This window comes from Podarcis bocagei (genome assembly GCF_964188305.1).
Source record: "Podarcis bocagei genome assembly, chromosome: 5".
Lineage (NCBI taxonomy): Eukaryota > Metazoa > Chordata > Lepidosauria > Squamata > Lacertidae > Podarcis > Podarcis bocagei.
In genome coordinates this window covers 50784009-50811798 of record NC_138129.1, presented here as the reverse complement: position 1 = coordinate 50811798, position 27790 = coordinate 50784009, and the positions used below count along the sequence as shown (strand labels likewise).

The following is a 27790-nucleotide window of genomic DNA, read 5'->3' as shown; positions in this document are numbered from 1 at the left end:
TTCATGGAGTCCAGGGTGGGGAGTTGCTGTGAACTGTCTTCATTAAACACACCTGAATAAGGCTTAACAGAAGGAGAGACACTTCACCCAGCCATGTAGCAAACTGCTCTGTGAAGCACCTCCCTCCCCCTTTCAGGTCCTGTGGGCACAATTGCAAGCAAGCTGCATAAACTCTGTTCGGCGCCATGCACACACAAGCACACAACACAACCTTATTCTGTTGGCTACAATATGCTTCTTTTAAGTGTAATTTCAACAGTGGGAGGGGCGTTGTGGGTGCCAGGGAAGGCCTCCGAGAACACCAGGAAAGACCTCTGTGGGTACATGTGCACCCATTGGCAACCCTTGTCCTAACAAATGCTACCACTGCCAACAATGTTCAGCATGGGCATCATAAGAACCTGCCCAAACAATCCTTGTATAGTGCATGTTGCTCAGTCACCATGTCAGGTTGTGGGAATACACATTTCGTTTCCCACCTACCAGACCCATTGCAAGTGGGGAGGGGCATTTTGCTGGAGTTTCCGCATATTTCTCTGGTCTTCCCAAAACAAAACTGCAAACAGATCCCTGCCTCACAGCAAGGCTTTACAACAGGAGGATAGAATGTAGCACTGCTGGCTTTTTAATCTGAAAGGGTCCCAAAAATCATTCTGGCATTTAAAAAAAAAAAAATGTGCAGCCTACATTTACATAGGATCAAACTACCGTACTTTCTTCAAGTTAGGCTGCGTTTCAGGCTAGTTCCAAGTTGACTCTGCCTCCAGTCAGGGCCGGATTTAGGTTTGATGAGGCCTTAAGCTACTGAAGGTAATGGGGCCCTTTATATGTCCAGCTGTCCTTTGTCAACAACAAATTGTCACTGTTTTGTATGTTGAATATATGGTAATTTATGGACCTAATAGGTATCTAGAGCCATTTGCACATAACAAAATATGTATTTTATTAAAGTAATTGTTGAACTGAAATACAGTTAAGAAGTAGTATATTAATAGTGAAATAATTATTAAGCTCTTAACTGTATGCAGGTTTTATTTTGTTTTTTATCTTATATTTTGAAATGTACATCCAGGTGTTTTTCCCCCCTCTAATTTTTTGGGGGACCCCCCAAGAGAGTGAGGCCTTAAGCTATAGCTTGTTTAGCGTATATGTAAATTCGGCACTGCCTCCAGTTCTCATTTTGCAATGTTTTGCAACTCCAGCTTGTTATAAATGAATTGTCAGTTTCTTTCTGTTGCATTCTGGAAAAGTGTGTTGCAATGTTCACATTCTATGCCCCACCCTGCGTTGACACACAGAGCAATAAGCTCTGTCTGGAAGCAGGCTGCCCACATCACTGGTCTCAATATAAGCTAGGATTGCAGTTGTCAGCCTGCTTACCATGAAGTGGCCAAGTTACACACAGCGCCATTCTCGTCAAGTAACACGCATGGGACTGGGATACACACTTTTATGTCTTTGTGTTGTTGTGGCCTTTCTCTGAGCACCTGATCTGGTAAAGGCAGTTTTCTCTCAGCAAGCAAAGTACTTGCTGTTGCGGTTGGTGCTGGAGACCAGGGTTCAAATCCCCACTCAGGGACAAGGGCCAATGGATGACTTTGGGCTAGTTCCTATCTCTCAATCCTACCTCACAGGGCTGCTCTGTAAAGATGAAAGGAAGTGGAAAACCATATACACCACCTTGAGCTCCCCAGAAGAAAGGTGGACTATAAACCTAATGATTTTACAAGTTCATTTGAAGTATTTGTTTCAAGAGGTTAAAGGAGGATGGAAACTACTTTGAAAGCATGTCATTTGACATTCTGCACTGCAGCATAGCAGCGGCTAAACGCTGGGCAAGATTCACCCCTATCTCCTCACTCAGCCGTGAGGTTTTTAGACTGAGTTTGGGCCAGACAACTTCTCAGGCTAACCTGCCTCACAGGGTTGTTTTGAGGACAACATGGAAGTGGGAGGGAGGGAAAGAAGAGCCCATACCACCCCCACAGGGAATTGTAATAAATTTCTCAACTGATGAGGTATGCTTTAGGCGTGTTCACTTTTAAAATCAGAATGTTTTCTGGCAAATATGACAAAATTGCAGCCCAGTCTTGTGTATTTTGCCCCCCCCCCCAAAAAAGCACAAATGTTTAAAATGCCTCACACCTGATATAAGGCAGATGGCCTTTTTCTTACTCTGTTTCAAAAGGCCAAATAAAAATTGTTATGGGGGGGAGACCACCACCCCCAAAGCTCCTTATCTGTGCTTCCCATTCCTGAGCAAGAACTTAATTTGTTCATAAAGTGAGAACATATGTTCAAGGAGCGAGGAAGATATGTTTCGCAAGTCTTCAAGTCACTAACATGTCTTTTCTTTTAACAGCGATGTTTGCTACTACAAAGCTGAATGTTGTTAACATAGGCCATATTAAAATGCCCAGGTGCTGACTTACTCATCCCAGAGGCATCTGGCTGCTGTGGGGATAGGATGCTGCACAATCCATCAGGGCTCTTCCTTATCTCCACTTCTTGTTCCCGGAAAGTTGCCTTTTCCCCTACTAACCGTGATTTTCTATTAGTGCAAACCTGAACTCACCCTCTGCATGCCTCGTCCATCTCTGTGCGGTGCTATATTCCTAGAACAACTTGTTCTATCTTGGGATTCATGTAGTTTCTGCTAGGTAGCGCAGAAAATGTGACAGTACAAGATGCTTAGATGCTTAAGCTATGCAGCTCTGGCCCTGTACAATGTCTGGATGACTGACCGCCTCCAAGCTGCTTAGGAAGCATGACTTAATAATTTACCCCAATAAATTCCTTGTAGACCCCTCCTCTCCAATTGTAAAAACGACAACGTCACACAGAACTTTAAAAAGTGTTACACACATTCGTGTTTTTATTATTAAATACAAACTTTCCTATTTTTAAATAAACATTTAAACAGCTTTTTAAAAAAAAGTCTTTAATATAAAATATTTCAATGTTTGTAAAAATATATATATATATAAAGAACACAGTCTGAACCAGAATTGCAACTCCATTTTTTAAAAAAGGAACTCCTCTTCATTGGTTTTTCCCTATATTAATAAAAAGAGGCAAGGGAAGGGCGGCTGTTAAGGCATTAAGGCCAGATCCTAAGTTTTGCGATGCTGGTGAGTAAGTGTGCAAGATGGAACGTACTGACTGCTGCATCCAAACGCCATTGCAAACCTGGCCACAGGGTGCTAAAACAAACAGGGACTGTTCTTCAGCTGATGCATGTCAAAAGGTAGTCCTATGCCATGGCTCATTGACCTATACAAGTAGCTAATGCTTGGTCTCTGCCAAAAACAGAGAAGGAACTTGTCTGCCTCTGAGTTGTGAGCAAGCTGCCCATGAGCACTGCAGCTAAACTAGGAGCAAAGAAGGGGAGGCAAATGATGTTTCACCGAAGGCCCCTTTGCTGCAATGCAAGTGCAAGCAGAAATAAAATAAGGCAACTTCTACCACTTTTGCAACGATCATTGAATTGGTGAGATCAAAATTAGTGTGTGCAAGCCCTGAACACCAACCAGGCCATATGCCCTCAGGGTCTCAGAACGCTGCACACAAACACACTATAAGGCACAGTATGATGCACTGGCATATTGAATAAGAGAGTCACCAGCATTTGGTGCAAACATGGAGGCCTGCTCACATCAATGGAGCAACATACATGGCATGATCAGCCCCTTACAGAGCCTGGCTAGTTGCACCCACACCTTCCTCCAATACAAACAGTTTATCAACATTTCATCCATTACATTAAAGCACAAATGGGGAAAGGCAGCGTCGTTACCCTGAGGCCAGCTCAGCGTCACAGCTACAAGCAGAGATGGAGAAAGCAGAGAGGGCAAGAGGTGAGGCAGATAAGGGCTGCTGGTTGTGGCGAGGACGGATGGTGAAGAGGCATGGAATGGCAAGAGGCTGGACCAGATGCACTCACTCATTGACACTCACACATTCAATCCAGGGTGGGAATGTTCTCAGCACATGGGAGGCAAAACATGTTAAGTATACAAAGTGCAAGAGCTTCGCTTCACTTCAGAGCTGGGCTGCGGCAACTCCCGTTGGCCCTCTACACATCAGCTCTCCACTACAACATGGAAAGAGATGCACAGGGGAGCAAGGAAAGTGTGGGTCCTTCTGGAGAAAGCCTCCAGTAGCAGCTCCCGGGTCGGCAATTATTAAGCTTCAGAGCAGAAATACACAATAAACACAGGGTGGTCCTCAAACCCATGATACGTTTGGCACTCTAAATTGAGGGTGTAGCACTGCAGGGGATAGGCCGTGGGTACGGTGGCAGGTAGCCCCCATTAGATTCTCCCCTGAAAATGCCTTCACACAATAAAAACAACAACAACAACTTAACCCTTGCCTGCCACCCATCTTCTCAAATTCTAAGTAAACCCAGCTGGGAGGAATAGAGCTCGCAGGGGCATCTGGAGGAGAAACAGAAAGTTTATGTTGTTGTTCTGTACACCCCAACTTTCCAATGTTTCCCTGCAAGTTTCCCCCACCATTCTGCTTAAACCTGGAAAATGTAGGCATGGGAACACAGATTACCAAAGTCCCCAAGTTTCCTAAATTAATTTGTGGAAGATGAGAGGGGTGGGTCTTAACACTTTCCTTCCATTGGTACAAGAGATCAAGGGTGCGGGGGGGGGGATCAATCTCTGTAAAATGGCACAGCTTTGGCAGTTCCAAGGGCCAAGCTCACCTTAGTGGGGAGGCGGGTAACTGAACAGGGCCAATATATTTAACTTCTGTACTGCTGAACTTCCCTGCAGTGCCCTGCATTGTTCAGCAGGCTCTGGGAAGTGGATAATCTAAACACAGCTGGAAGAGGCTGCATCTCTCCTATGGATATAGTTACAGCTGCAGCCACTTCAGTGCCAGATCTGCTCATGTCCTGGCTTACAAGGCATCACTTCCTCTCTGGGTCAAGACACAATGCAGGTGGGGTATGGGGAACTGGGAGTGGTGTTATATTCTACATTTTCTGACAATATTACCAGAGTGTGTAACACACTGGATTTCAGTTGATGGGTTGCATCAGTGATATAAACACATCACTTTTTCTAGGCAGATAAAGGTTGTGGTTATATATCACCCCCAGAATCAGAGGCACTATGCCAGATGCTGGGGAGCAGCAGAAAAGGACTACTCTGCTCACAGCCCACTTGCCAGCTTCCTGTGGGCTACTCGGGTCTGATCCAGCAGGGCTCTGCTTATCTGATGAAGACAGAGAGATCCATTCATAAAGCCCTGCTAGAACAGAGATGGGGCAGAATCCCAACAGAACAAGGATTTCTATTTGTGCAATTAACTACCCACCCTTCTCTCCCTTATTCTGCACTGGAGAGTTGGGAAATCCCCAAAACAGATTTTTTTTGGGGGGGCGGTGCCGTTGCACAAGCAGAAATCTTTCCACCAATGGGACAGTTGCTTGGTGCTACATTTATCTAACCCCATTTTTTAAAAAGCCATCTTAAGCTAGGAGTCGCCATCATAAGACTGTGCTGTATTCCTTAACTAGTCTGCCCTAAAGTGCAACTAAAATCAAATTTTATTAAGTGACCCCTGCTAGTCCTGGTAAAAAGTTAAAAAGTTAAAAGCGGGTCCCATTTTGTAGGTTGGGATTAATAAAAGGGGGTCCCTGGAGTGAAGACATAGAAGGCCACTGGGATAGCAAACTCTCGGATTAATGCATTAGGCTATTTGGGGAGTTAAAAATGGAGGATGTTTTGCAGGGGAGGAGGGAAAATGGGTGTCCTTCCTTGGGCTACATTATACACATGGCTTAAAGGCAGGTGGGGAGAGAGTGCCCATTCTCTCTACAGAACCACAACTTGCCATTATTCATATCTATGGGGAGTTATGTCTAGGAAAATATATAGATATAAGGCCCAAGATCCTATGTCTTCTCCAAAGGAGCTGGAAGCCTTGGAAGAGAGTCTTCTTCCCCAGATACATAGCTGTTCAAACGGCAGACTCAACATCCATCTCTGGAGAGGATGTCACCCTTTCCACTCTGGAAGGCAGTAGGGCACAGTGGTTCTTAGAAACTCCCTCTCTCACCATCAGAAGAGGCCTTTTGAAGTCCAAAGTCAGCTTCCAAACAGTTTCCATCCTTTCCACCAAGTTCCAGCTTGTTGTCTGACTGGCAGAAAGAGGGCAGCTTGCAGTTAAGTGTGAAAGCCAACCTTGAATGCCAGGAATAAATATAGCGTCCATTTCCCGATGAATCCCTTTCCGTCGCAAAAAAATTAAAACATGTCTGGGAAGAGAAAACACTCTTCGTGAGAAGGGACTGCAATTGCTTCAGTTCCCAGAGTACAGTTTGTGTTAATTTCTCCCAGTAGTAACGAGAGGGCTGTCCTTTTAAAAAAAGAGGGGCTTACTGCCCAGTCCCCACGTGGCTTGTCATCCCAGAGGGAAAGGGGTCCAGCTGGAAAGAAGAAGACAAACATTACAATGACACAATGTCTAACCACAAAGGGGGCATGTGTGGCTCAAGCATAGGCCAAGCCACTTTGCAGGACTTGGCCAAGGCAGATTTCCATTTTAATAATTTTCTTTTCAGGGAAAATTAAAGCAATTTATGAACAGAACACAGTTCATATTTACAATATAACAACAACAAAAATGCAACAATAATATTAAAAATCCATTCTCAGCTGACAATCACAACAGTAGCACCATAGGAAGGATCAAAGCACTAAGACAGACTACCCAAAGTTTTGTGTTTCTTTTAAATAGAGTCCGATTTTTGAAAGCATTATTGCCAAATACACATTTCAAAACTAAGCTAGTTTACTAGCCAAATTTTGCTTGCTTAGAGAGCTGACTCAGTGTGAAATGGAGGACTAACTCATTGGATTTTTCTTATTTTGCCTCTTGACAGGTATGAAATTTTCTTACCTTCCCCCCAGTGGGAAGGCAGTTTTAGGAGTGCACTTTTAAACAGAAGAGGAGAAAGTTGAGCAGTTATACCTCCCCGCCCCCCAAACCCTGAGCTGAGCCTAGTGTCATGTGGGGCTGATCTAAATGAAGCCATGGGAAGCAAATCACAAAACTTCAGGGAAATGTATTCCAAAATCCATACACTGGAACCTCTGGCTACATACTTAATTCATTCCGGAGGTCCGTTCTTAACCTGAAACTGTTCTTAACCTGAAGCACCACTTTAGCTAATGGGGCCTCCCGCTGTTGCTGTGCCGCCACAGTGTGCTTTCTGTTCTCATCCTGAAGCAAAGGTCTTAACCCGAGGTACTATTTCTGGGTTAGCGGAGTCTGTAACCTGAAGTGCATGTAACCCGAGGTACCACTGTATTAGAGCTATACCTTTATTAGGTCAACCAAAGTATGTTGACGTAATAAAGGTATAGTTTCCCCCCAGAACTTTCTTTGGGAAAGGGGAGAGGATTTGGCCATCCATCCATCCATCTATCTATCTATCTAATTTGTATACCGCCCTTCATCCTCAGATGCAACAACAAAAGTCTGCATCTGGCCAAGAGCCTTAAACTGGAATGTGGGGAGGAGGAGGCAGTAGACTTTCAAATGAGACTCATTTAGTCTTTGAAGCAGGGCAGGTTTTAACGACCAGCAGCTTTGACTCCGGCACATCCTACGAGGGCCACTTTCTGCTCCCACATTTTACACAAGGGTGATTCCAAACGTTACAACAACAATGAAAGGAAAGTCCTGCAAGCAAGTGGTAGTTCTTTAAGCCATTCCTCAGTCCCCACCCCCAAACCAAGAATGCACCACAAATTGCATAGATCCTTATCTGCGGCTGCCCCCAAGGACAAAGTCACATTCCACTGCACTTAAGACACATTTGCGGGAAACATGTCCCTACGCAGAAAGGAGGTGGTAGGTTGCATGTGCCCAACGGCACTCGGCTGGTCAATAAACCAATTTCTGAGCCCACACACAAAAAGCACAGGAGCCATGGGGAACCAGATCAGAACATCCTGTTTCCAGCAGTTGCCAGCCAGACACATCTGCCAAGGCACCACATGCCAGGCAAGAAGGTAATAAATAACCTTGCTCTTGGTCTGTCCCCAGTAGCTGGGAATCAGAGGGACGCTGCCTCTGAGTCTAAAGGTCCCATTTTCCCCACGCCCATCCAGATTTGTTTGTGGCACAAGGATCTGCCTCAGCTCCATCCACGAATACACAACCCCTGCAAATAGACCTTCTCTTGGAAAAGAGGGCCAGAGTGGACAGGGAGCTTCTCTCACAGTGCTAGAATCTGAGATCATCCAGTGAAGCTGCGTGGTGGGAGATTCAAGGTAGGAAAAATGAAAGGAATTCTTCACGCAGTGCAGTTACAGCTACAGAATTCGCTTCCAGATGTAGCAATGGCCACCAACTTAGAAGGGGATTAAGACAAATTCACAGAGGATAAAGCTATCAGTGGCTACTAGTCATGATGGCTAGAAGTCTGGCTGGCTGCTGCAGATACAGAATGAGGGAGTGGGTAGCCCTACTGAATCAGATCAAAACCTGTTCTTACCTCATAGTTCCTCCTCCTGTATCTGCAATTCCAGATCTCCCTCCCTTCTATTCAGTGGCCTAGGGAGGAAAGGAGAAAAAAAAAGGATTAGAATCCAACACTGAAGACTAAAAACAAGAACTGATACATCACGAGACTACATCTCCCTCACTATGGTAGAAATCCATCTGGTATCTTTTCCTCTCAACAATAGTTGGTGTACCCAATAACTGAATTCTGTGGGGAACAGGCTAAGTTTTCATACATGGGCTCTACAACTCACTGCAACCTCCCAAGGCTGATGGAATCTCAAGGAATTAGCTATCTGAAAGCAAGGGGCCTAATTCACGCTATACATCTGAGTTATGCAAACCTTCCGCCTTCTTACCTTCCTTCTTGTCTTTCCAGGTTTCTCTCATTTCTCTGCAGTCGCCTCCTGGCTAGCATCTGTGTGGAAGAAAGGAAATATTTACTACTATAAGGAATGTTGATATGAAGCAAGAGTGAAGTTGCATGGCTAGTATTGTCAAACTGGCTGTGCCATTTGAGGTGCTATGGTTGTCCTAGGACAGGCATAGGCAAAATCCGACTCTCCAGATGTTTGGTACTACAATTCCCATCATCCCTGACCACTGGACCTGTTAGCTAGGGGTGATGGGAATTGTAGTCCCAAAACCTGGAGGGCCGGATTTTGCCTATGCCTATCCTAGGAGGACAAGCAGGCATGTTGCCCTAGCAAGCTCTCATTGTAGTTTTGAGGGCTAGGAGGCCATCAGTTCACCCACTAACCAACAACTTTACCAGTTGCTGGTAAAGCCCCATCCTAAGCCCAACTGGAATTTCCTTGGGGCAACCTAGTCAGATGGGCAGAGTACAAATAATAAAATTATTTTTATTATTTATGCCAATGCCATTAGCATCCATAGAACTGGTGTCACAGGCACAAGTGAAGATATGCCACCAGGTTCCTGCCCTGTCTTCCCATACCATATTTAACACTTTGCCTTTTAAATCTACTTTTCCCCATAAGAGTTCCATGAACACCATCTCAACCACACTCTTCCTACACCCAAAAAAAAGTCTCTCATGTTCCCCCTGTCGTTACATGAGACAGGGATCTCACTGCAGATGGTGAACAATAAAGACAGCATTAAAAGAACGTTGCTATTAGGACTACAAGCATAACAAATATTTTAGCATGCAAGAAACAACTACACCCCCACTCCTAACAGTAGCGATAAGTCGACCTTCTTGAACATATACACTGACTGCAAGGCAGCTCCACAAATCAAGAGATGCTCTCAGTTTCCTATAGGACTTCTTAAGCAGTGGGCATGAATCAAGCATGTGCGTGGGAATGGTTAAGCCCTATCCAGAACCGGAAGAGGTGGTCAGTCACCACTGGCAAGATGAAGTACAATGGACCTTGCTGGTCCACTGCTACATATCCATTTGGTTCCTACTGGAAAAGGCATCACTTTCAACTCCCAGAAGACTTTCAGTCCATTTAGGCTGGAAAATGTGACCGTTGTTACTTAAGACAGATGAGAGAACTATGTCACAGGAAGGAGAACTCATCCGCTCAACATCACCCATCAAGGACAGCAGCATTCACCCCCAGCACTAGGCTCTTACTGCCAAGAACTCTTCCAGACTTTGTGGTGCAGAGCCACAGAAGTTTTCCCTCTAAAAAAACATATCTAACTTGTGGCTGTAGAACTGCTTGGATTGTCTGAGATTACATTCAGTTGCAGGACACAGCGACAGTGGGAAGTATGCGCCGGGAGACGCATACCCCTTAAGACCTAGCTGGCTAATCCTTCCCCTCATCCCAATAAAAGAAATGCAAATGGATCTTTGCTCACATCCAATAACGTTCTACCCTGAGAGGAGGGAGTGTACTTTGAGTTCAGCCCCTTCTGCCTTCTCCATTGATGTATTCACAAGGTATGATGTATGCCCCACATTTGCAACCCAAAGAGAATAAAGGAGAACAGTTTAAGTCAGGTCTGGACCTTACCCTGGATTTATGGAAGTAGAAGAGCAGGCCACCCACAGCCAACAGGATTCCCAGGACACTGGGTACCACCACATAAGTCACAGCCATCCCTTGGGTATTTCTGGCTTCTGGCTTCACGCTGTGCTTGTCTGTGTTCGGAGGAATGAAGCTCAGATCAGAGCTGGGACCTGGCATGCTATCCTCCGGCTCCCTGCCCTTGGCTGGGCCCTCTTCTTGTTCCGCTCGTCTCTCTCGGAGCTGGGTGCTGTGCAGTACTCCTGGCGCTCTACCTCGGCTTCCCTCCGCCCCCCAGGAGTAGCTTTCTGGGGGTACCTGCCTGTGAGATGATGGACTGTTTGTGGTCACCACCAATCTAGAAAGCTGTTGTGCAGCAGAGACAGGATCCTCAGAGACAGGGAAGAGTGTGGGGTCACTGGGCGAGAGGGTTGCCCCACTGCCACTGGAGGGCACCCCTGCACTCTCTGCAGAGTCCAAACTGGCAAGAGACACCAAAGTTAGGCCAGATGTGCTGCTTGTGTCAGTCACAGCCCAATCAGATACATCCATTTCAGTTGATTGAAGCCACTGCTTTCTGAGGTAGGGTTTGGTTGAGTCAGAAAAAAGGGAAGAATGGGAAGGGAATTCATGGGGCCATGTCTGGCTGCTGCCAGCCCCAGAACCAGGGAGAGGAGACCCTGTCCCCATAAGTTCAATGCTTTTTTGGCTTGAAGGAGGGGGAGAAATGTTTTTGAGCCTGGGAGACCAGGAATCAAGGGTTACGGCTGAGTCCAGGAAGGATGCAATGTTTATGGACAGAGGGTCAAGTCCCTGGGACACAGCTGCCAACGCTAGTTCTTCTGGCAGTGAGGACATGACAGCCTCAGTGCTAGCTACGAAATCCGTGGGCGCTGGAGCTCCTTGGCCCCTTTGGGTGCTCCTAGGCATCCTGGGCCTGGTGCTACCCTGTGACCCTCCTTGAGTCTGCATGGTGCCAGGCTGCATAAAGAGCTGGAGAGTGCTGGCAGCTGCCTCTTTGCTGTCCAGCTGGTCTGCAATGGAAGAGGAGGGCTCAAAGGTTGGAAGGAGAGAAGCTGAGCCTCTGCCACTCATGGGGCTTGTGGCTGGACACGGGCAGTCCTGGTCAGTCACCACACCTGAAAGATCCAGATAAAGAGAGAGAATGGCCATAGAGTAACCAGCAAGAAGAACAGAATGGATGCTTCAAGCCGAGATCAGCCCCTTCCCTCAAAAATCACCATGCTAAGGCGGGGCAGACCAGTGCCAAAAAAGCAACAAAACAAGTAAATGAAGCAGAGGCAGCAAGGCAACCGCAAGGCTTCCAGGGGACCAATGAATGGAACAAGACACTGCAAGGTCAGCTGGGAACAGCAACTCCCAAGAGCATCACATGCAGCCCAAGATTACTGAGAGCACACAGGATACCAAAGAGGCCAGACAACCAACTCTGGAGGAACGGCATTGGATCAAGATTCAGCTAGTTTAGCAAGCCAAAGCAAGGGCAACCACAGCTTCTGCACATGCCTCCATGAGCAGAACAGCAGAGGGAGCAAGCTGGTCAAGCAAGAAGCAGCTGATCAAGCAAGAATCAAGGGAGGAAGCATGGTGTTCCTACTTCGCTGTCCTTCCCAGCATTGCAGGTGATGTGCACACAGGGACAGAACATAGACTATGGACTCAAGAGGAAGACAGCGACTGCATTCTCCACACCGGCAAAACCAAGCACCACTCAGAGAATGGGCAGCGTCATTGTGCCTATTGGACCAGATGAGCAGGCAAACCAAGCTAGGAAGTGGTTCACTTGAGGCCAAAGCAATAAGCCTGACCACGTGAGCATCTTCTAAAAGGCGGACAATAGGATGGCTTTTTCTTAAGGCTGTTTCTGAGAGTTGCATGTATGTGTATAAGAACATCAACAGCAATGCAGTGTCTTCTCAACTTTGGTCTGCGTAGCCCAGCGCCTTCCTGACTGGCCAATCTGTTTTGAGGGCCACCACAAGCATTACATCTCCAAACCTCTGCCCTGGCAGAAGATCCCATTTCTGCAGGTCACATATAGACATGGTATGCCAAGCCACTTCTGGGATTTCCTCATGGTCTGACCACAAGCAGACAAGACTGTTATTTGTAAAGGTCAGGGTACATCAAGAGGGTACTTTGCATGAGCAAAGAACTTCCAAGGTTAGAAGAAACCCTTCAGAAGGGATCTTTGAACAGCCTTTGTCAACACATTTTGAATCTTCTCTTAAGCTATGTGAGGGAAATACATATTTTACTGGGAGAGGGGGAGGTGAAAGCTAAAAGTCCCACTGTGTCCTGATGAGCATGCAGAGGACCTTGAATTGATTGCTGGACTCTTAACATAGTCGGTTTGCCCTTGCCACAGATCAAAGAGATAATGCTCATTTCAAAAACATGAAACTTCTGTTGACTTAAGGCTTTAGCAGTTAGTAACCGCACAAACAAGTGTAAATACACAGAAGCACACAAACAAATGCGCACAAATAGCAGCTCTGGAATACCCTCCCAACCCGGAATGTTCCATTTGCCTCGGCCTTCACCAGTGCACTGACACCCCCCCAGATGGCTAGGGCTAACTAATGGCAGCTGTAGCCCCAAACATCTGGACAGCGCTAGTTTGGGAAAAGCCAAGTTAACTTGGAAGCTTCCTGCTCCTCAAATGCTGCCCCAGCAGCTGCCAGGAGATGCAAAAAACCCCAGAATTTTCTGTTACCTGGAGATGTTGTACTCTTCCTTTTTGAGTCGGAACATTTCTCAAAGACACTGCTGCAATCATGGCTGAAATTTCCTTTGGACAAGATTTCCTTAGCTTTGCTGAAGTACTCATGCACCAGCTTCAGCATCTGCCTTGCAGTCCGGGAGAATGGCCTGGTGCAGTGCTATAAGAGACAAAAAGAGAAAGTAGGGGGGGTGGGAATCAATGAGCCACTATCTGAATCTACCAGAACCAAACAGCCGCCATAAAAAATATCCAAGGCAGCATATGCAGCAAGAGGCAGTCACTGTGACCCAGCAAAGGCTATCTGGCTACACAAAGCAGGCTTCCAGCACCTCTGAATTCTCAGCGATGGATTCTGAACCTCATTTGGAGAGCACTCAGCAGTGTAAGAGGTCCCAGTAGCGCAGAGAAGAACTTGCATCACTTGTGATGCTGCTAGAACTGTCAACAGTTTTCCTCCAGCTGCAGATAACCAGCATAGGTGCTGCCTAATTTTTGTTACTGCTGTTATACGTTCCCCCCCCTTTTCTCCAAGGATCTCAAGATTGTGTACATGGTTCTCTCCCCTCCTTTAATCCCCACAATAACCCTGTAAGATAGGTTAGGCTATGAGACAGTGACTGGCCCAAAGTCACCCATGAGCTTCATGCCCAAATGGGGATTTGAACTCTGGTCTCCCAGGTCCTACTTCAACACTTCACCCACTACACCATACTGGCTCAGTAATTTGGATGGAGGCATCATGGATTAAAACTCCGTCCCCTACATCAGGGTCATGATCTGACTCATGGAGTCCTGCACCCCAGAGCTAAAGAAGTGAGTAGCATCATGTGTAGAGCAGCCTAACAGACTGCTGTTTTCAAAGAGAACACTCTAGCTCAGGGATGAGGAAGCTGTGGCCCTCCAGATGTTGTGGAACTCCCAACTACCATCAGCTCCTGCCAGCATAGGCAACTGCCAGGAATGATGGGAGCTGTAGTCCAGCAACATCAGAAGGGCCAGAGGGTTCTCCACCCTAGCCAGTAGAGCAAGTGCATACGTCACACAAGTATTGTCAGTCCCCAGCTTCTTTCCCACTTCCATAGAGCGCACGTTTCAGCTGCCATTTAGTCTCCTAAGTCTCACCACAGATCTGTTAGCATCCGTGAGAACTGCAAATCTGATAAGTAAGAGGTTACCTTGCTCTCTTCTTCGTCACTGCTATTAATTTCCATGCAGTCTCCAACTTCTATGTGCCAGTCCTTTACCTCCTTCATTATGTTAGAGTTTGGAGTATTGTGCTTGAATTCAATACTTTCAAGGATGTTTCTTAGAGGCGAGTATGCTGCTCTGAGAAAGCATTCGGGGTCGTCCTAGAAGGCAACAGGGACAGGTGTCCATCATAGAAAGATTCATGGCTGGTGTCAAAGATCAGCAATGCACGGCATCTACCATAATCAGCCCCCAGTTGCTACTTCTCCTTGTTGGTGCTGCAGATTCCACCTTCCCTCTCCAAACAAGTGAATGGTGGTTAGAGTGAAAAAGAGGAGCAGCTTCTCTTGATCTGGCTTCTCCCTCTGAGTAATTGGATTGGGTCCAGAAGAACAGGCCAAGAGAATGGGCAATAATAGCTTTGAGGAACCCCCAAGCAAGGGCTGCTTTAAAATAATTCCCCCAAAGTCTGAAGCCAGCAGAGAAATTTCTCCAAGTGTCCTTCAGGATGAAATACCCCATGAAGCAAACTGAGAGACCACAGGACTTGTCTACCAAATCCATGACTGGTGACTTAACCACAAGGTCATCTATGCAGGATTTTAGCTCACACATTCTCTAAATAAGTGAACTCAGGATTCCCCAGAAGCTTCATCAAAGGTGCTTCAGTAAGAAGATCAGGAGTGAGAGACAAGTCGCTGGAAAGGCAGCACATCTTCTGCCATTACCAAACTTCCTCTCAAACAAGCTATGCCAGTACAGCACAGGCATGTGTTTAAATCTCAACAGGCCCAGCCAGAATCCCACAGGAGAAGAGTGTCTGTTCCAGGATATGCCCCAGAACAGGCATAGGCAAACTCAGGCCTCCAGATGTTTTGGTACTACAACTCCCATGATCCCTAGCTAACAGGACCAGTGGTCAGGGATGATGGGAATTGCAGTCTCAAAACATCTGGAGGGCCGAGTTTGCCTATGCCTGCCCCAGAATAATCTATAACACAATGGAATTATTTGGCAGATACACAGGGGTTCCTCAGCTAAGCTAGTGGCTCAGTTCAACAGTTGAAGTATGGTTTAGAGCATGGGTAGGCAAACTAAGGCCCGGGGGCCAGATCTGGCCCAGTTGCCTTCTATATCCGGCCCACGGATGGTCCGGGAATCAGCGTGTTTTTACATGAGTAGAATGTGCCCTTTTATGTAAAATGCATCTCTGGGTTATTTGTGGGGCATAGGAATTCGTTCATTTCCCCTCCCAAAAAATATAGTCTGGCCCCCCACAAGGTCTGAGGGACAGTGGACCAGTCTAAACACAAGGCATTCCTTGGAAAACACACACCAAGTCCCACAGATGTGTCAGCAGCACAGCAGATGTGTGTCTCACAATTCCAACTCACCAGCTCTCTCTCATCCACATACTCAAAGGACAGCTCACATGAGGGCTTCATCATCTGACTATCAACCTGTAACAAAAAGGCACAGTCAAATCAAAGCAACTTTAGTGGACTTGCAGTTTCCTTCATCTAGGAATCCAGAATACAGGAAAGAATATCCCCACCAGGCTACACTGCTAGGAATATTTTATTGGGCTGGGGGGCTGAGAGAGGAAGGGGGGAGACAATTCTGGAGGTATAGGATGACATCCCTCTGCTTACCACAAAGGGCTAGACTACAGTCTACTGCCTTCTGTGCTGAAGCAGTTTACGGAGATTAGGTGCAGCCAAGTAGTGACAGAATGACAAGATTTAGAAATGAGTGCTTGAGTATCTAAGAACTCTCTTCTTTTTACAGTTTTGCAGGACCATAGCTGACAACTTACAGATTTGAAAATAAGGGATCAGCAGCCAAAATAAGGGATTTTAGTCAACCAGCAGCCAAACGAAGCCTCAAGCAGTGATTCCCACAGAACAACAACCCGGCAAAGGGGATGCAGCAAGGAAAACCACCGTCACCTCTCCGCTGGGAAGCGCTGAGCAAAGGTGAGGCCTCAGGCAATGCGGCTGATTTGATCAGCACAAGGCATGCAAGCTCCACCCCCCCAGTCATTCTTAGACTCCTTATTGGGTGAGCAATAAGTCCAGCAGTGGGAAACGGCGCTGAGATAAGGGAGTTTCCCGCCAAATAAGGGACGGTTGACAGCTATGTGTAGGACAGCTATGTGCAGCATCTTGGCTGAGGCAGTGGGGGCTCCCCCATCACACCCACTCAGCAGAGCACATATAATTTAGATCACAGAGGACACCTGCAATGTGCACCCTGCTATTTTCTGAACTGCAATTTGTTAGAAAACATACACTGCACATTAGCGCAGCAGTGGAAGCATGCACACAAGCATATTCTGCCCTGACCAGGGGCACCAAGCTCTTGCAGCAGGCCATGCTACGAACCAGCAAGAACCATGTTGTGGCCATTGAGCCGGCTTTGAGCTTTGCTAATCCTTACCAAAGCAAACAGCTGGCTCTCTTTGCCCAGAGGCAGAAGTCAAGCGTCTACCACCCTGTGCCTTCCAAGTCAAGTGCTGACTCAGCACTTTAGAACACCTTCTCCAGCGATCTCAGCCTAGTGCCGGCAGGGAAAAATGCCAGGGAATGATTTGGAACTTCTGCGGCAGGCCAACACGAGATGGGACTGCCAGGAGGGCATGTCGAACTGGAAACAATTGCTTCATTATCAGGAGAGAGCAGCCGCCAGCAACATTTATTCATCACAGAGAAGCCCAGGCAGAAGCAAGCACAATGAGGGCGGGGGAAGGGGCAAAGTTTAGGTTCACTGCCCTAAAAGACGAGGGAAGCATATGCAGCAGTACGAGCATCTCACTTTCAGTTTTGGTTTTACAAACGCGATCCCGTTTCCATTTGGCCAAGAGATCACAGGATTTTGGATTCTATAGAACCGAGAAGAACAGCTCTGGGGTCAGCACAGCAACAGCTAGCTAAACAACCTAATCCTTGGCAGGCAGTACAACATTTTGATTTGCATCCTGGCTTCTTGCACAGAAACTTAAAGGGGCAGCAGCAGAACCTTTTTTAAAAAAAATTCCAGTACTTTGCAAGCCAGACCACACATTTTACAGCAGAGCTCTCTCCTGAGCATTTTCTTAAATCTGAACAGTATTTTCATTTCACCTGATGTGCTACAAGATATCTAGGTCTTCATTCATTAGTCTCCTAATTAAGGTTTATTGCTCCTTTAAGATAAGCAAAGTCCACCAGAAGTAAAAACAGCTTTGCAAAAACCTGAGATACTTTTTTCAGCTTTTTTAAAAGAGGAAATCATTTAATGGTTGGTGGTTGCAACAGTGGCGTAGTGTGGGTTGTCAGCACCCGGGGCAAGGCAAGTAATTTGCGCCCCCTAACCCGTGGATTTGCGCCCCCTAACCCGTGGATTTGCGCCCCCTAACCCTAACCCCCAGATGTTGCGCCTGGTGCGGCCGGCACCCCCTGCACCCCCCACGCTACGCCACTGGGTTGCAAGCCCAAATTACAGCTAAGTAAGAATCTCAATCGTGGAGCAGTGCTCAAATGTTAGCTTTGACCAACTATATCAAATTACTTTTAGCCCAGAAGAGACTTTGTGAAGAGAAGTTTATTTGTACAAGTCAGACACTGTGTTATCACTCTCAAACAAGCGATAATTAGTACCAGTTGTGTCCTTGATTCTACATAGTAATTTAGGTAATGTTAAGGCTTTAGAGCTTTCTCCTCCGGCATCTTCGGAGGGGAAATTAGTGGTATGATTCTAAGACCCCTAATCTCACACCAAAACTCAGTTTCAACCTCACACCCTGACTATTACACATTGTAGATGGCAGTAAAAACCCCTTAATTACTCTGCAATGGCACTGACCACCTCCACTGCTTGGAAATGTCAAGAGAGTGGTTTGCTATAGCCTAAAGAATGTACTTGAAATGCATAGTTACTCTTTAATATACCTCAGCAGCTGAAGTGTGCTAAGTGGCAAGCTGTGCGCTGCACGGTGCTTTAGCATTCCTCAACTTGTGTACTAGAGACAGAATGTGCCCATCTAAACAGCCAGAAATTAGCTTTCCAGGGGAGAGAGCTGAATCCTGGAAAGTGACAATACGTACAGGTCTTGCTATTCAAGCATAATGCATTCTCAGGAATTTGTTTGTGAAGCGAGCATTTACATAACAAGCAGAAGATTTCCACTGACTCCAGTGGAGGAATTTCTAAGGTGTTCCCAACCACAGAATTTCAACACCCAAATGAAAAAACCCAGGGAAACCTTGCAAAAGGCAAACAAGGAAGGAAACCAAATGCCTTCTTAATTGTCTGATCTCTCCCCCTCCCTCCCATCATGGTTTCTGGCAAAACAGCTGTCAATGACCAGCAAAACACAAAAAGTTAAAGGCTTGTTTAAATGGCTCCAGCCTTGTATACCAGAAGGAGTGTCTCCAGCCCCATCACCCAGCCCAGATACTGAGGTCCACCTCTGAGAACCTTCTGACTGTTCCCTCATCACAAGAAGTGAGGTTACAGGGAACCAGGCAGAGGGACTTCTTGGTAGTCATGCTTGTCCTGTGGAACGCTCTCCTGTCAGATGTCAGGAAAATAAACAACTATCTGAATATCTGAAGGCAGCCTTGTACAAGGAAATTTTTAATGTTTGATGTCTTACTGTGTTTAGTGTTTTAATTTGTTAGAAGCAGCCCAGAGTGGCTGGGGCAATGAAGTCAAATGGGATTTATTATTATTATTATTATTATTATTATTATTATTATTATTATTATTATTATTATTATTATTACTGCTTCTGCTGCTTATTTGTTTACAGTACTTCACACAGGTCCAGCTGTTGGGGTATCTGAATCTGCGTTATGTATAGCAAGGTTTAGATACTAATTCCTCATGTTTGAATAAGTGAATTTTCTGTAACAAGTGTTTGTGTAGTAGTGGAACCTGCATGTACTAGCAACTCATAGCAACAAGCTTTGCAGAAGGCATCTCCAGTGACAGAGCTTCATGCTACGGCACCAGGGGGCGGAGAGCAGGTGGTGGCGGGGCTGGTGCGCATCCCGAGGGCATGGCGCGCCATCCGCAGGGGCGGGTCACGAGTCCTGGGGACGGGTCACGCCACCTGCAGGGGCGTGGCGCCCAGCCCGGGGGGGGGGGGGAGCCGCGATGGCACCCTGCTGGGATCGTGCTGCCGAGGGCGGTGCGTTCCCCCTGCACTCCTCTTCCTCCGCAAGTGGGCATCTCCCAAAGGCAAAAGGATGGGGACAGCATATAAGCATTTAATTTTATCTCACCATTTAATTTCTGAATTTCTCCATAAACACAAGAAAAGGCTTTTAAGGTAGCTGACTAATGTCTTATTAACATGAAGCATTTCAAGGGTTGCACTTCGTTAGCCACATGGATGTCAAGGTGGCAAACCTATTTTTGAGCACAAATCAAGAATTTGTGGCAGGTGAAAGACTTCAAAGAGAGGATCTTTTTGGAGGCTTTTGTGCCAACCTATGCAGTCTTGTGGGAAGAGGGAGATGCTCTTGATCAGCATATTTGGAACCAAGACTATTATCTTAGTGCCTGATGCATGTCTGGGCTACAGAATGAGCAAGCTGTTATGCAAACCTAGAAAATGGAAGAGGGTCCAACTAAGGGTTCTGCATAATGCTGCAGGTACAAGAACTAAGCTTTGATCCCAAGCCACTCCAGCCTTCTCTCAATATAGTTACACCAATTATCAGATACCACACAGCACCTTGGTGGGCAGCAAGGCTTATGAGGTTATTTTGATAAGGGGATGGAGGATCTGAGGTCTTCCTAAACTTCTGCAGGAAGTAAACTGCCAGCAGGACCCATTCCCATAATTGCCAGAACCTCCACACACTTTTCTCAAGTTATCAATCCCTAACCAGGATGCCACAGAGAGCCACATTCTCCCAACGATTAAGCCCTTGAGTTGGTCCTGTGAAACTTTCTTTTCCTGGTTGCTTCTAGTTCTCCTAACTATCATGCTTTGCTGCCACAATCACTTGTGACTGACAGTGGAAAAGAATCTTGATTGAAGCCCACAGAATTCCTTGTAGGCAAGATCAAAGCCAGGACCTTTGACAGTTAACCACTGGCAGAGACCTCCCAGCAGTTCCCCAGCGATCCAGGCAGGATCAAGAGTCAGGAAAATTCCAGGCACTTGTTCCCAGAATGTTGTGGTTCTGAATCACCCCAACCTGCTCTCCCCATGACTAGAATGGTGCATTCCAACTCTAGCATTCTATAATTGCATTAGCACTTCCTGCTGGAGCTATGCTTTATTACCCTCCTAAGCATCTGTGGAGTGGTCCCCATGCCGCACCTCCCGTTCTAGCTACTAAAAGTCTTCATTGGGGAAGTGCTGAAATGGGTGTGAGAGAGTGCACACGCACGCACACAGCTGCACTAAAAGCTCTTTAGCCTGCAGAATCAAGCACAGTCCAGGCTGCATCCAGCTGAACCTCCTCCTTAGTAGCATGCTCAGTGTTAACACTCCCTCCTCACAATATTGGCTCCATTTATCCCCAATTAAAATGGCACTATTTATCTCAATTAAAAGCAGTCCTTCAACTTCCTTCCACTATGTCTTCTCTACTTTCATTTTCTACCTTCCCCCTTCTCAACTTCTGCCCTCAGGGCAAGAACAGCTTGTGAACAGAGAAACAAACAGTTCCAGGCACGGATGGATTAATATATTTCCTGTTGATTTTTAATAGTTTTCATGCATTTGCTTAAAAAGGCAAACTGAACAAGATCATCCAGCATCCCAACTCAAACTGAACTAACAAACAGGAGGGGAACTGCCTTCTGTTGACCAAAGGAACTGGTAACTTTATGCCATCACCATGTTTTGGGCCTGAACCCAGGCTCGTAGTTTGTCTCCCCCCCCCAGACAAACCACAAGTGGTAGGCCAAGAACAAACCTTGGCTATGGTTTGTGGCTTGTCTGGAGAGGTGCCTCTGCCCAGCGTAAGATCCAGGTGATTCATCTTCTGATCCATTCTTTCTTGCCACCTTTGCTGTACTAATTGCAAAGAAACTCACCAGGTCCAGCAGGCGATTCAGGTGAACATCATGGATTAAGCGGCTGCAACCTCTGTTCTTCTGCTCTGTTCCATGGATAGCGAAGGCCACAAGGAGAAGAAAGGCCACTGCAATGTGGGAGATCATCTTTTTCTGTGCAACAAATGAGACAAGAGTCAGGATTAAACATGGGGGAAGCCTGCACCTTCACACACCCTCTAGCCTTGTGGACATAAACACAAACCTAAGAAAATATGAAGAGCCCTGCTGGATGAGACCCAAGGCTCATCTAGTCCAACATCCTCCCACCACACACATTGACCAACCAGATGCCTATAGGAAGCCCAGAACCAGGATCCGAGTGCAACCCCTTTCTCCCCATGGTTGCTCCCCAGCAAACTGTATTCAGAGGCATACCAATTCCAGTACTGGAGGCAGAACAGAGCAACCATGCTTAGGAGCCAACCTCATATCCCATGAATTTGTCCGAACCCTTTTTAAACCATCCAGATTGACAGCCACCACTGCATCTTGCAGGAGCAAATCCCATGATTTAACATATGCACTAAGGGACGAAGCAGTTTTCTCTGTCATGAATCTACTTACCTGATCTCATCTGATCTTGGAAGCTAAGCAGGGTCAGGCCTGGTTAGTACTTGGATGGGAGACCACCTGGGAACACTAAGTGCCATAGGGTTCCTGTCAACCTAGATAGCTCAGCATGGTGCTGATAATGCCAAGGTTGGAAATTTGATCCCCATATGGGGCAGCTGCATATTCCTGCATTGCTGGGGGTTGGACTAGATGATCCTCAGGATTCCACCCAACTCTACAATTCTATGATTCTACCGACATTCAGATTTGTTGGGTGGCCTTTGTTCTAGCATTATGAGAAGGGAAAGAAAACACTATCTGCTTTCTCCTCTCTCATTCAAATTCTGTTTCTGCTCAACATAAATCCACACTACACTGCAAAAACGCATCCCAAAGCATGTATGTCTGGCTAGCCCAGGGAACTGCCTATTTTGCTATTTTTAGATATAATACAGTGTTGTAGAATTTACTTAACTCTTTTTACAAGAGCATCCAGTGCTTTCTCCCCTGCAGTGTGGTCTGCCGCACATTATCCTTCCAAGCCACAAGTGCTGGAAAATCAGTTGCTTCCCCCAACTCTGTCCTCTCACTCCTGCCCCCCCACTGCCAATACCTAGCCAGGATATCTTACTATAGGGGATTTGAGTTAATTGCTATGTATAGGAATTATTAACATCTTCTGGATGGAGACTTTATAGCTATGACTGCACTTCACATTTTTTAAATGAAGAGAGATGAGGTTTTAACTATCATCTCGTTACTTCCTTCCGAGACCCATATGCTTCGTGCTTTCCCACTAGGCTTTTTGGTGCTGGGACTCTGCCATTATATAAAATAAATAAATACATTACAATTCCACACTTTGGGCATGCCTCCAAAGATAACCGTTTCCTTCTGCCACCCATGGTGACCTGCAGAAAGCGCTACACTTGGGCATCTATTTATGTACGGAGTCTGCACCACAGAGGTGTCCTATTTCTCCATGGATGCTCCCGTTATGTATAAGAATTAAAACAGAAAGAGGACCCTTCCCAGCAGCTTTGGAAGAGTTAAATCTGGCCTGCAAGCATTCCTTTCCCATTCCTCCCCACACCCCACCGCCTTTTCCTCTTTCTTATTAGGAGAAGGAGAGGTCAGCTGTAGCCAAGCTGGGAATTTCCCAGTTCTTAAGCCTCAGCTGGATTCTGCACATTCAGATAAATATGCCTTTGCCAGTCTGTGACAGCACTGGCTTTCCCCCCCAGGAAGGAAACAAAAACAGCTCTTGCTTCTCCGCAATATGTTGAGATTTTATTGCTCAAATTCTCTCACGATTAATCAGCCTTCCTTTCCTCTTCCAAATTATTTTATCCTCCCTTCATTGCTGTCTCTGTCCCAATCCTCTTTTCTTCCACAGCACCAATTTCTATTTTCCATAGCAAGGGTCATACGGCCAAAACTTGCCCAGGTGCCACTGGAAGCGAGCAAGCATCATTTGTCACCCTTAAGCTTTCCCACCCGGAATTTCCCCTTCGCATCTTTGGCCATTCCATCAGATCATGAAGGCATTTTCCTTTTCTTTTTAAAGGAGCATTTATCTCTACTTCCTTCCATAATGCATTTCAGTTCTGGAGCTCAGTGCCAGAAGACACTTCTGCTCATGTTAACAGGCTGTGCAACTGTTTCAGACAGAGGACAAAACTAAATAGCAAAACTAGGGTGAAGGGCTGTAGTCTAACTTGGGTTCAAGCATCCACTAACTTCCTTGAGGTCATTTTATGTAAGTGTCACATGCTTTCTTCCCCGCAAAGCAGCCAACACTGGCCACTGCCATAGATGGAACTTTGCGTCTGTTTCGCTACTTCTCTCCCCGCCAAAGCGTTCTGGCAGCTCATCTCCAGGAGCTCCCTTGGACAGCTGGGCACTTGGATGATACTCAGCAGTCTGCTAACTAGAGTGCTAACTGCCTTCGCCCACGTGATGTTGATACTGGCCTCCTCCGAGGTCCTCATTGTCTGCGGCAAGGCAGAGACAACCAGTCTCTGGAATTCCCTCCTCAGGAAGGCTTTGCTAGGACAATGTGGTGGGTATCCTATGGCAGGCAGGAGGGGCTAGTTTGTAACCTTCTCCAGCTTCCTTGTGGTTCTGTTGCAAGGAGAGTTACTCGCAAATAACTTCCAGGGGGAAAACAAGATCTCCATAACCAAAAAGGGTTGCAACCATTGTTTGTTCTACGCAGAACTACAAACCCACAAAAATTAATGGACATGACTAACCAAGGTCCATTAAACAGGTGTACTCCAAGTAGAACTTTTAATACTGTGGATTGTATCCAGCACAGAACAAAACCAGTTGTCTAGCCCAATTTGGGTGCAACACACACACAGTCAGGGTGTGTGTGAGATATAAGAGACTAGCAGATGGGGTCCCCCCCACATCTGCCTTCCTGTCTCTTCTCAAGCAATTGTATTTTGTGTTCCAGCAACAGCTGTGAAGCCACTGGTGCCACCCTAGCGAGACACTAAACCCACCTTCTGCCTAGTCTGCTCTCATGCTCTTCTTCCACCTAGTCCAGGCCAGCCTTCCCCAACTCAATGTCCTCCAGATGTATTGGAGTACAACTCCAGATGTTTTGGAATGCAGATCCCATCAGCCCCAGCCAACTGGAAGGCACAGGGGTAGGAAATGCTGGCCCAGGCATTTCATTCCTCCTTCCTTCCTACTCAAACGCAGAGTCTCTCCCTGACATGTCCTTGCATGTCCACCCACCGTTTTTCTTGGCATCTTCCATTCCACAGTTTAAAAAAGACACCTTGCTCCTAAGCTCACATGAGACTCATTCTATGCCATGACATCCATTAGCAAGAAAGCATTACACTGAGTCCTGGGAAAGTCCCTCGAATGCACCTAGCTGCCGGTCCAGTCACTGGGCACAGAAAACAGGAAACATGAAAGGAGGGGAGGAGGGAATAATAAAAACATCACACATAAGGTTTGGAAGAGGCTTTGGAGTCATGCTTTGTTTATTTAACCTTGCCCAGTCACAGAAAGCTCTGGAGATTAAAGTTTCTATCCCTTCAGCAGGTGAGTGCATGCAGAGCACATTAGGACTTTCCCCAGTATTTTAGTGTAAAATGAAAGACTGTAATCCTCATCTTGCTCAGAATCAAGACATGTTGCTATCAGGGAAGGAGGACAATATTCTACTCCCCAAACACACACATACACTCCACATACAGATGCTGACTAGAATGACAGCTGAACCTTCTTCATCACTAGGAACAAGATCTTAACCTCAATTGCATCCAAGGGCACAGAGGAGGCTGCGTGTATGACACACACAGCTCTGCCCTCAAACACTTCAGTGCGACTCAGCATCTGCTGCCAGTCGCCTCACTCTGCCCAGCGCTAGGGCTGTCCCTGCTTGTTCAGCCTAAAAACCAAGAGGGAGCATTTAATTGCATTGGGAGATACTGGAAGCCAAGTCTTCCTAGGAGTCCCACCCTCTGAAGCGGATGCCCCATCCTCTCACTCCAAAGAAGTGGAGATGCTATTAATCTGCAGCAAGGGATAACAATCTGCATATGCTTAGAGGGCACCCCTGGTGTTTCTGTGTTGCAGGAGGCTAAGCCCAGCTTCACACCCAGACCTCCTCTGAGTGAGCACCCTCATATGAGCATCATAAAGCTTCTTCTGCAGCTAGAGCATAGAAAGGCAGAGCTGCAAAGCTAGCACACTTGTTACCGGAGGACAGTAATCCACAAGGATCATGTGGGCAGCTCCACTCCAGCCAATATTTGCACTGTTAATGTCTCGTGGCAGATGGCACTGATACAACAACCTGAGGTATTGACAGTGCGGCAAGCTGAAATATCATGCCAGAGGCAACTGAGGCTGCAATCCCAACCGCATTTACCGGATAGTAAGCTCCATTGAATCCACTGCGGCTTACTTCCGAGTAGGCATGGGTAGGATTGCACTGTAACTACTCAAGGCTATTTAGCCCTGTGCTTGCTCGGGGAGTAGAACCATAGCATCGTGGAGCTGGAAGGGACCCCGGGGTCATCTAGGCCAACCCCCCGCAACGCAGGAATCTCAACTAAAGCATCCAAAACGCCGCGGGCCTTACTTCCGAGAGAACACGCGCCCGAGTTGCTCGGCAGGGTCAGACCTCCACCCCGCCCGCCTCCGAAGCCAGAGATTTATAACCAGCTTGCAGCGTCGGCCGCGCAGAATGACAGGAGGGCGTGAAAGGGAGGTGGGGAGGCGGAGAGCAAGCGGTGCATAACGCAGGGAAAGGGAAGCCTCAATACTTGGATCCAGGCAGCGGGTGGGCGCAAAGCAATGCCAAGGGTGCCAACTTGAATGGGGGGGGGCAGGTAAGCTCCACCCTGCATGATCAATCACATGACGGGGCTCACGCATACAATTTGAATGGCAATGCCCATCAACTTGTGGTGGGGGCGGGGGGACCCCTCGACCCCGAGAAATTGGCTCCTATGCCCTGTGCACAAACCGGGACACTTGGATGGGAAAAGTTTCTCACACACACGGATCAGCAGTAGCGCTTTGCGCGTTAGCAGCCAAAGCAGAAAACCTGGCTGCAAAGTTTGCGCCAAGCCCTGCGGCCCTCCTCGTGTTTGCTACGGAGTAAAGCGCCGCGTAAACACGCCACACATCTCGGAGGAGCAGGCTGCGCGGCTGAAAGGGCAGCCACGGACTTACTCGCGAGGAAGCACGCCCGCCACCCCCGTCTCCCAAACCCAATGGGGGGGAGTCTGCGCCCTTAGCAACTCTAGACCCTCTTACTTCGGCGGGGGGCTCGCGTTGCTGCCTATCTTGCTAGTCTTATCAACTCGAATATATTTTTGTGGGAGGGGAGAGAGAAGAGACCCGGGCAGTCCCCTTCGGACGGGCTCCGCTTTTCCGCGAACGGGGTGCCTGGCTCCCTCCTTACCTTGGCCCTGCACGCAGCCCGCTCCGAAAACGCCCCAATCCGTCGCCTTAAGATCCGGGTTGGCGAGAAAGCAGCGTCGGCGGGCGCGCCTTCTTTCCCTCTTGCAGGCTAATCCCGTTTGCAGCAACAGCGGCCGGCGAAGGGGGCTGGGACTGTGTGCTTTCAGTTCGCGCGAAGCCCAGGAAATGCTGCCTCCGTCCGCTCAGTGCCGCCTGCCTGACTCGTCGGCCTTATAAAGGGCTCCCTCCGGAACATGTGGTTTACGGGAAATCACCTTGGATCGGCGCCACGCTCCCTCCTCTCGACGGGCCCTCCCCCACTTTGTTTTTTAAAAAAGCCTCTTTTCCCCCCTTGCGCTGTAGTCCCCTCCCCAGATTTGTCACTGAGAAGCTGCAGAGCTAGAAAGCGCTTAAAGAAGCCTCTGCTCGACCCCTTCTCGCCTCTTCAGACGACGGGCCTCCTCCGCATCGCGATGCCCGGGTGGGTGTGTTTTCACCTGGGAATTTCCTTCCTATCCCTAACCCAGACGTCCCGAGTTTGGCAAAGACAACATCTCTCTCGTGGGAACAACAAGTTGCCAAGCCCCATCCGCATATCCCGAATTGCTGCAGCAGAGACTTTCCCCACGCAATCCAAGGCATGTCCGCTCCGAAGTAAATCCCATTGAGTTCAATGGGGCTTGCTCTCAGGTTGAGCCGGAGGCTGCAGTCCGGTAACCGTTTAGTTAAGGCCTCACTCCTGCAACCTCACCTGTAAAATGAGGATAATAGTGGCCTAGCGCACAGGGAAGGG

General features: G+C 47.3%; 1 protein-coding gene across 1 annotated transcript; it reads right to left on the bottom strand.

Annotated features, from left to right (window-relative positions):
- Positions 1-2846: 2846 nt before the first annotated feature.
- CSF1 (colony stimulating factor 1) lies at positions 2847-27790 on the bottom strand. The gene is made up of 9 exons (XM_081194186.1): positions 26999-27790; positions 21490-21621; positions 15846-15911; positions 14439-14612; positions 13255-13420; positions 10524-11656; positions 8892-8950; positions 8525-8583; positions 2847-6448 (listed from the first exon to the last, which is right to left on the bottom strand). Exons 2-8 carry the CDS (start codon positions 21613-21615, stop codon positions 8526-8528), a joined length of 1782 nt encoding a protein of 593 aa, XP_081050312.1. The 5' UTR covers positions 21616-21621; positions 26999-27790; the 3' UTR covers positions 2847-6448; position 8525.

Bases quoted from the DNA above. Each gene is read 5' to 3' on its own strand.
- CSF1 (XM_081194186.1), bottom strand. From the start codon at position 21,615: ATGATCTCCCACATTGCAGTGGCCTTTCTTCTCCTTGTGGCCTTCGCT. The intron at 13,421-14,438 runs GTAACCTCTTAC...TGTCTCTTATAG, and splicing joins GTGACGAAGAAGAGAGCAAG to CACTGCACCAGGCCATTCTC. The intron at 8,951-10,523 runs GTAAGGTCCAGA...TCTTCCACACAG, and splicing joins TCTACTTCCATAAATCCAGG to ATGCTAGCCAGGAGGCGACT.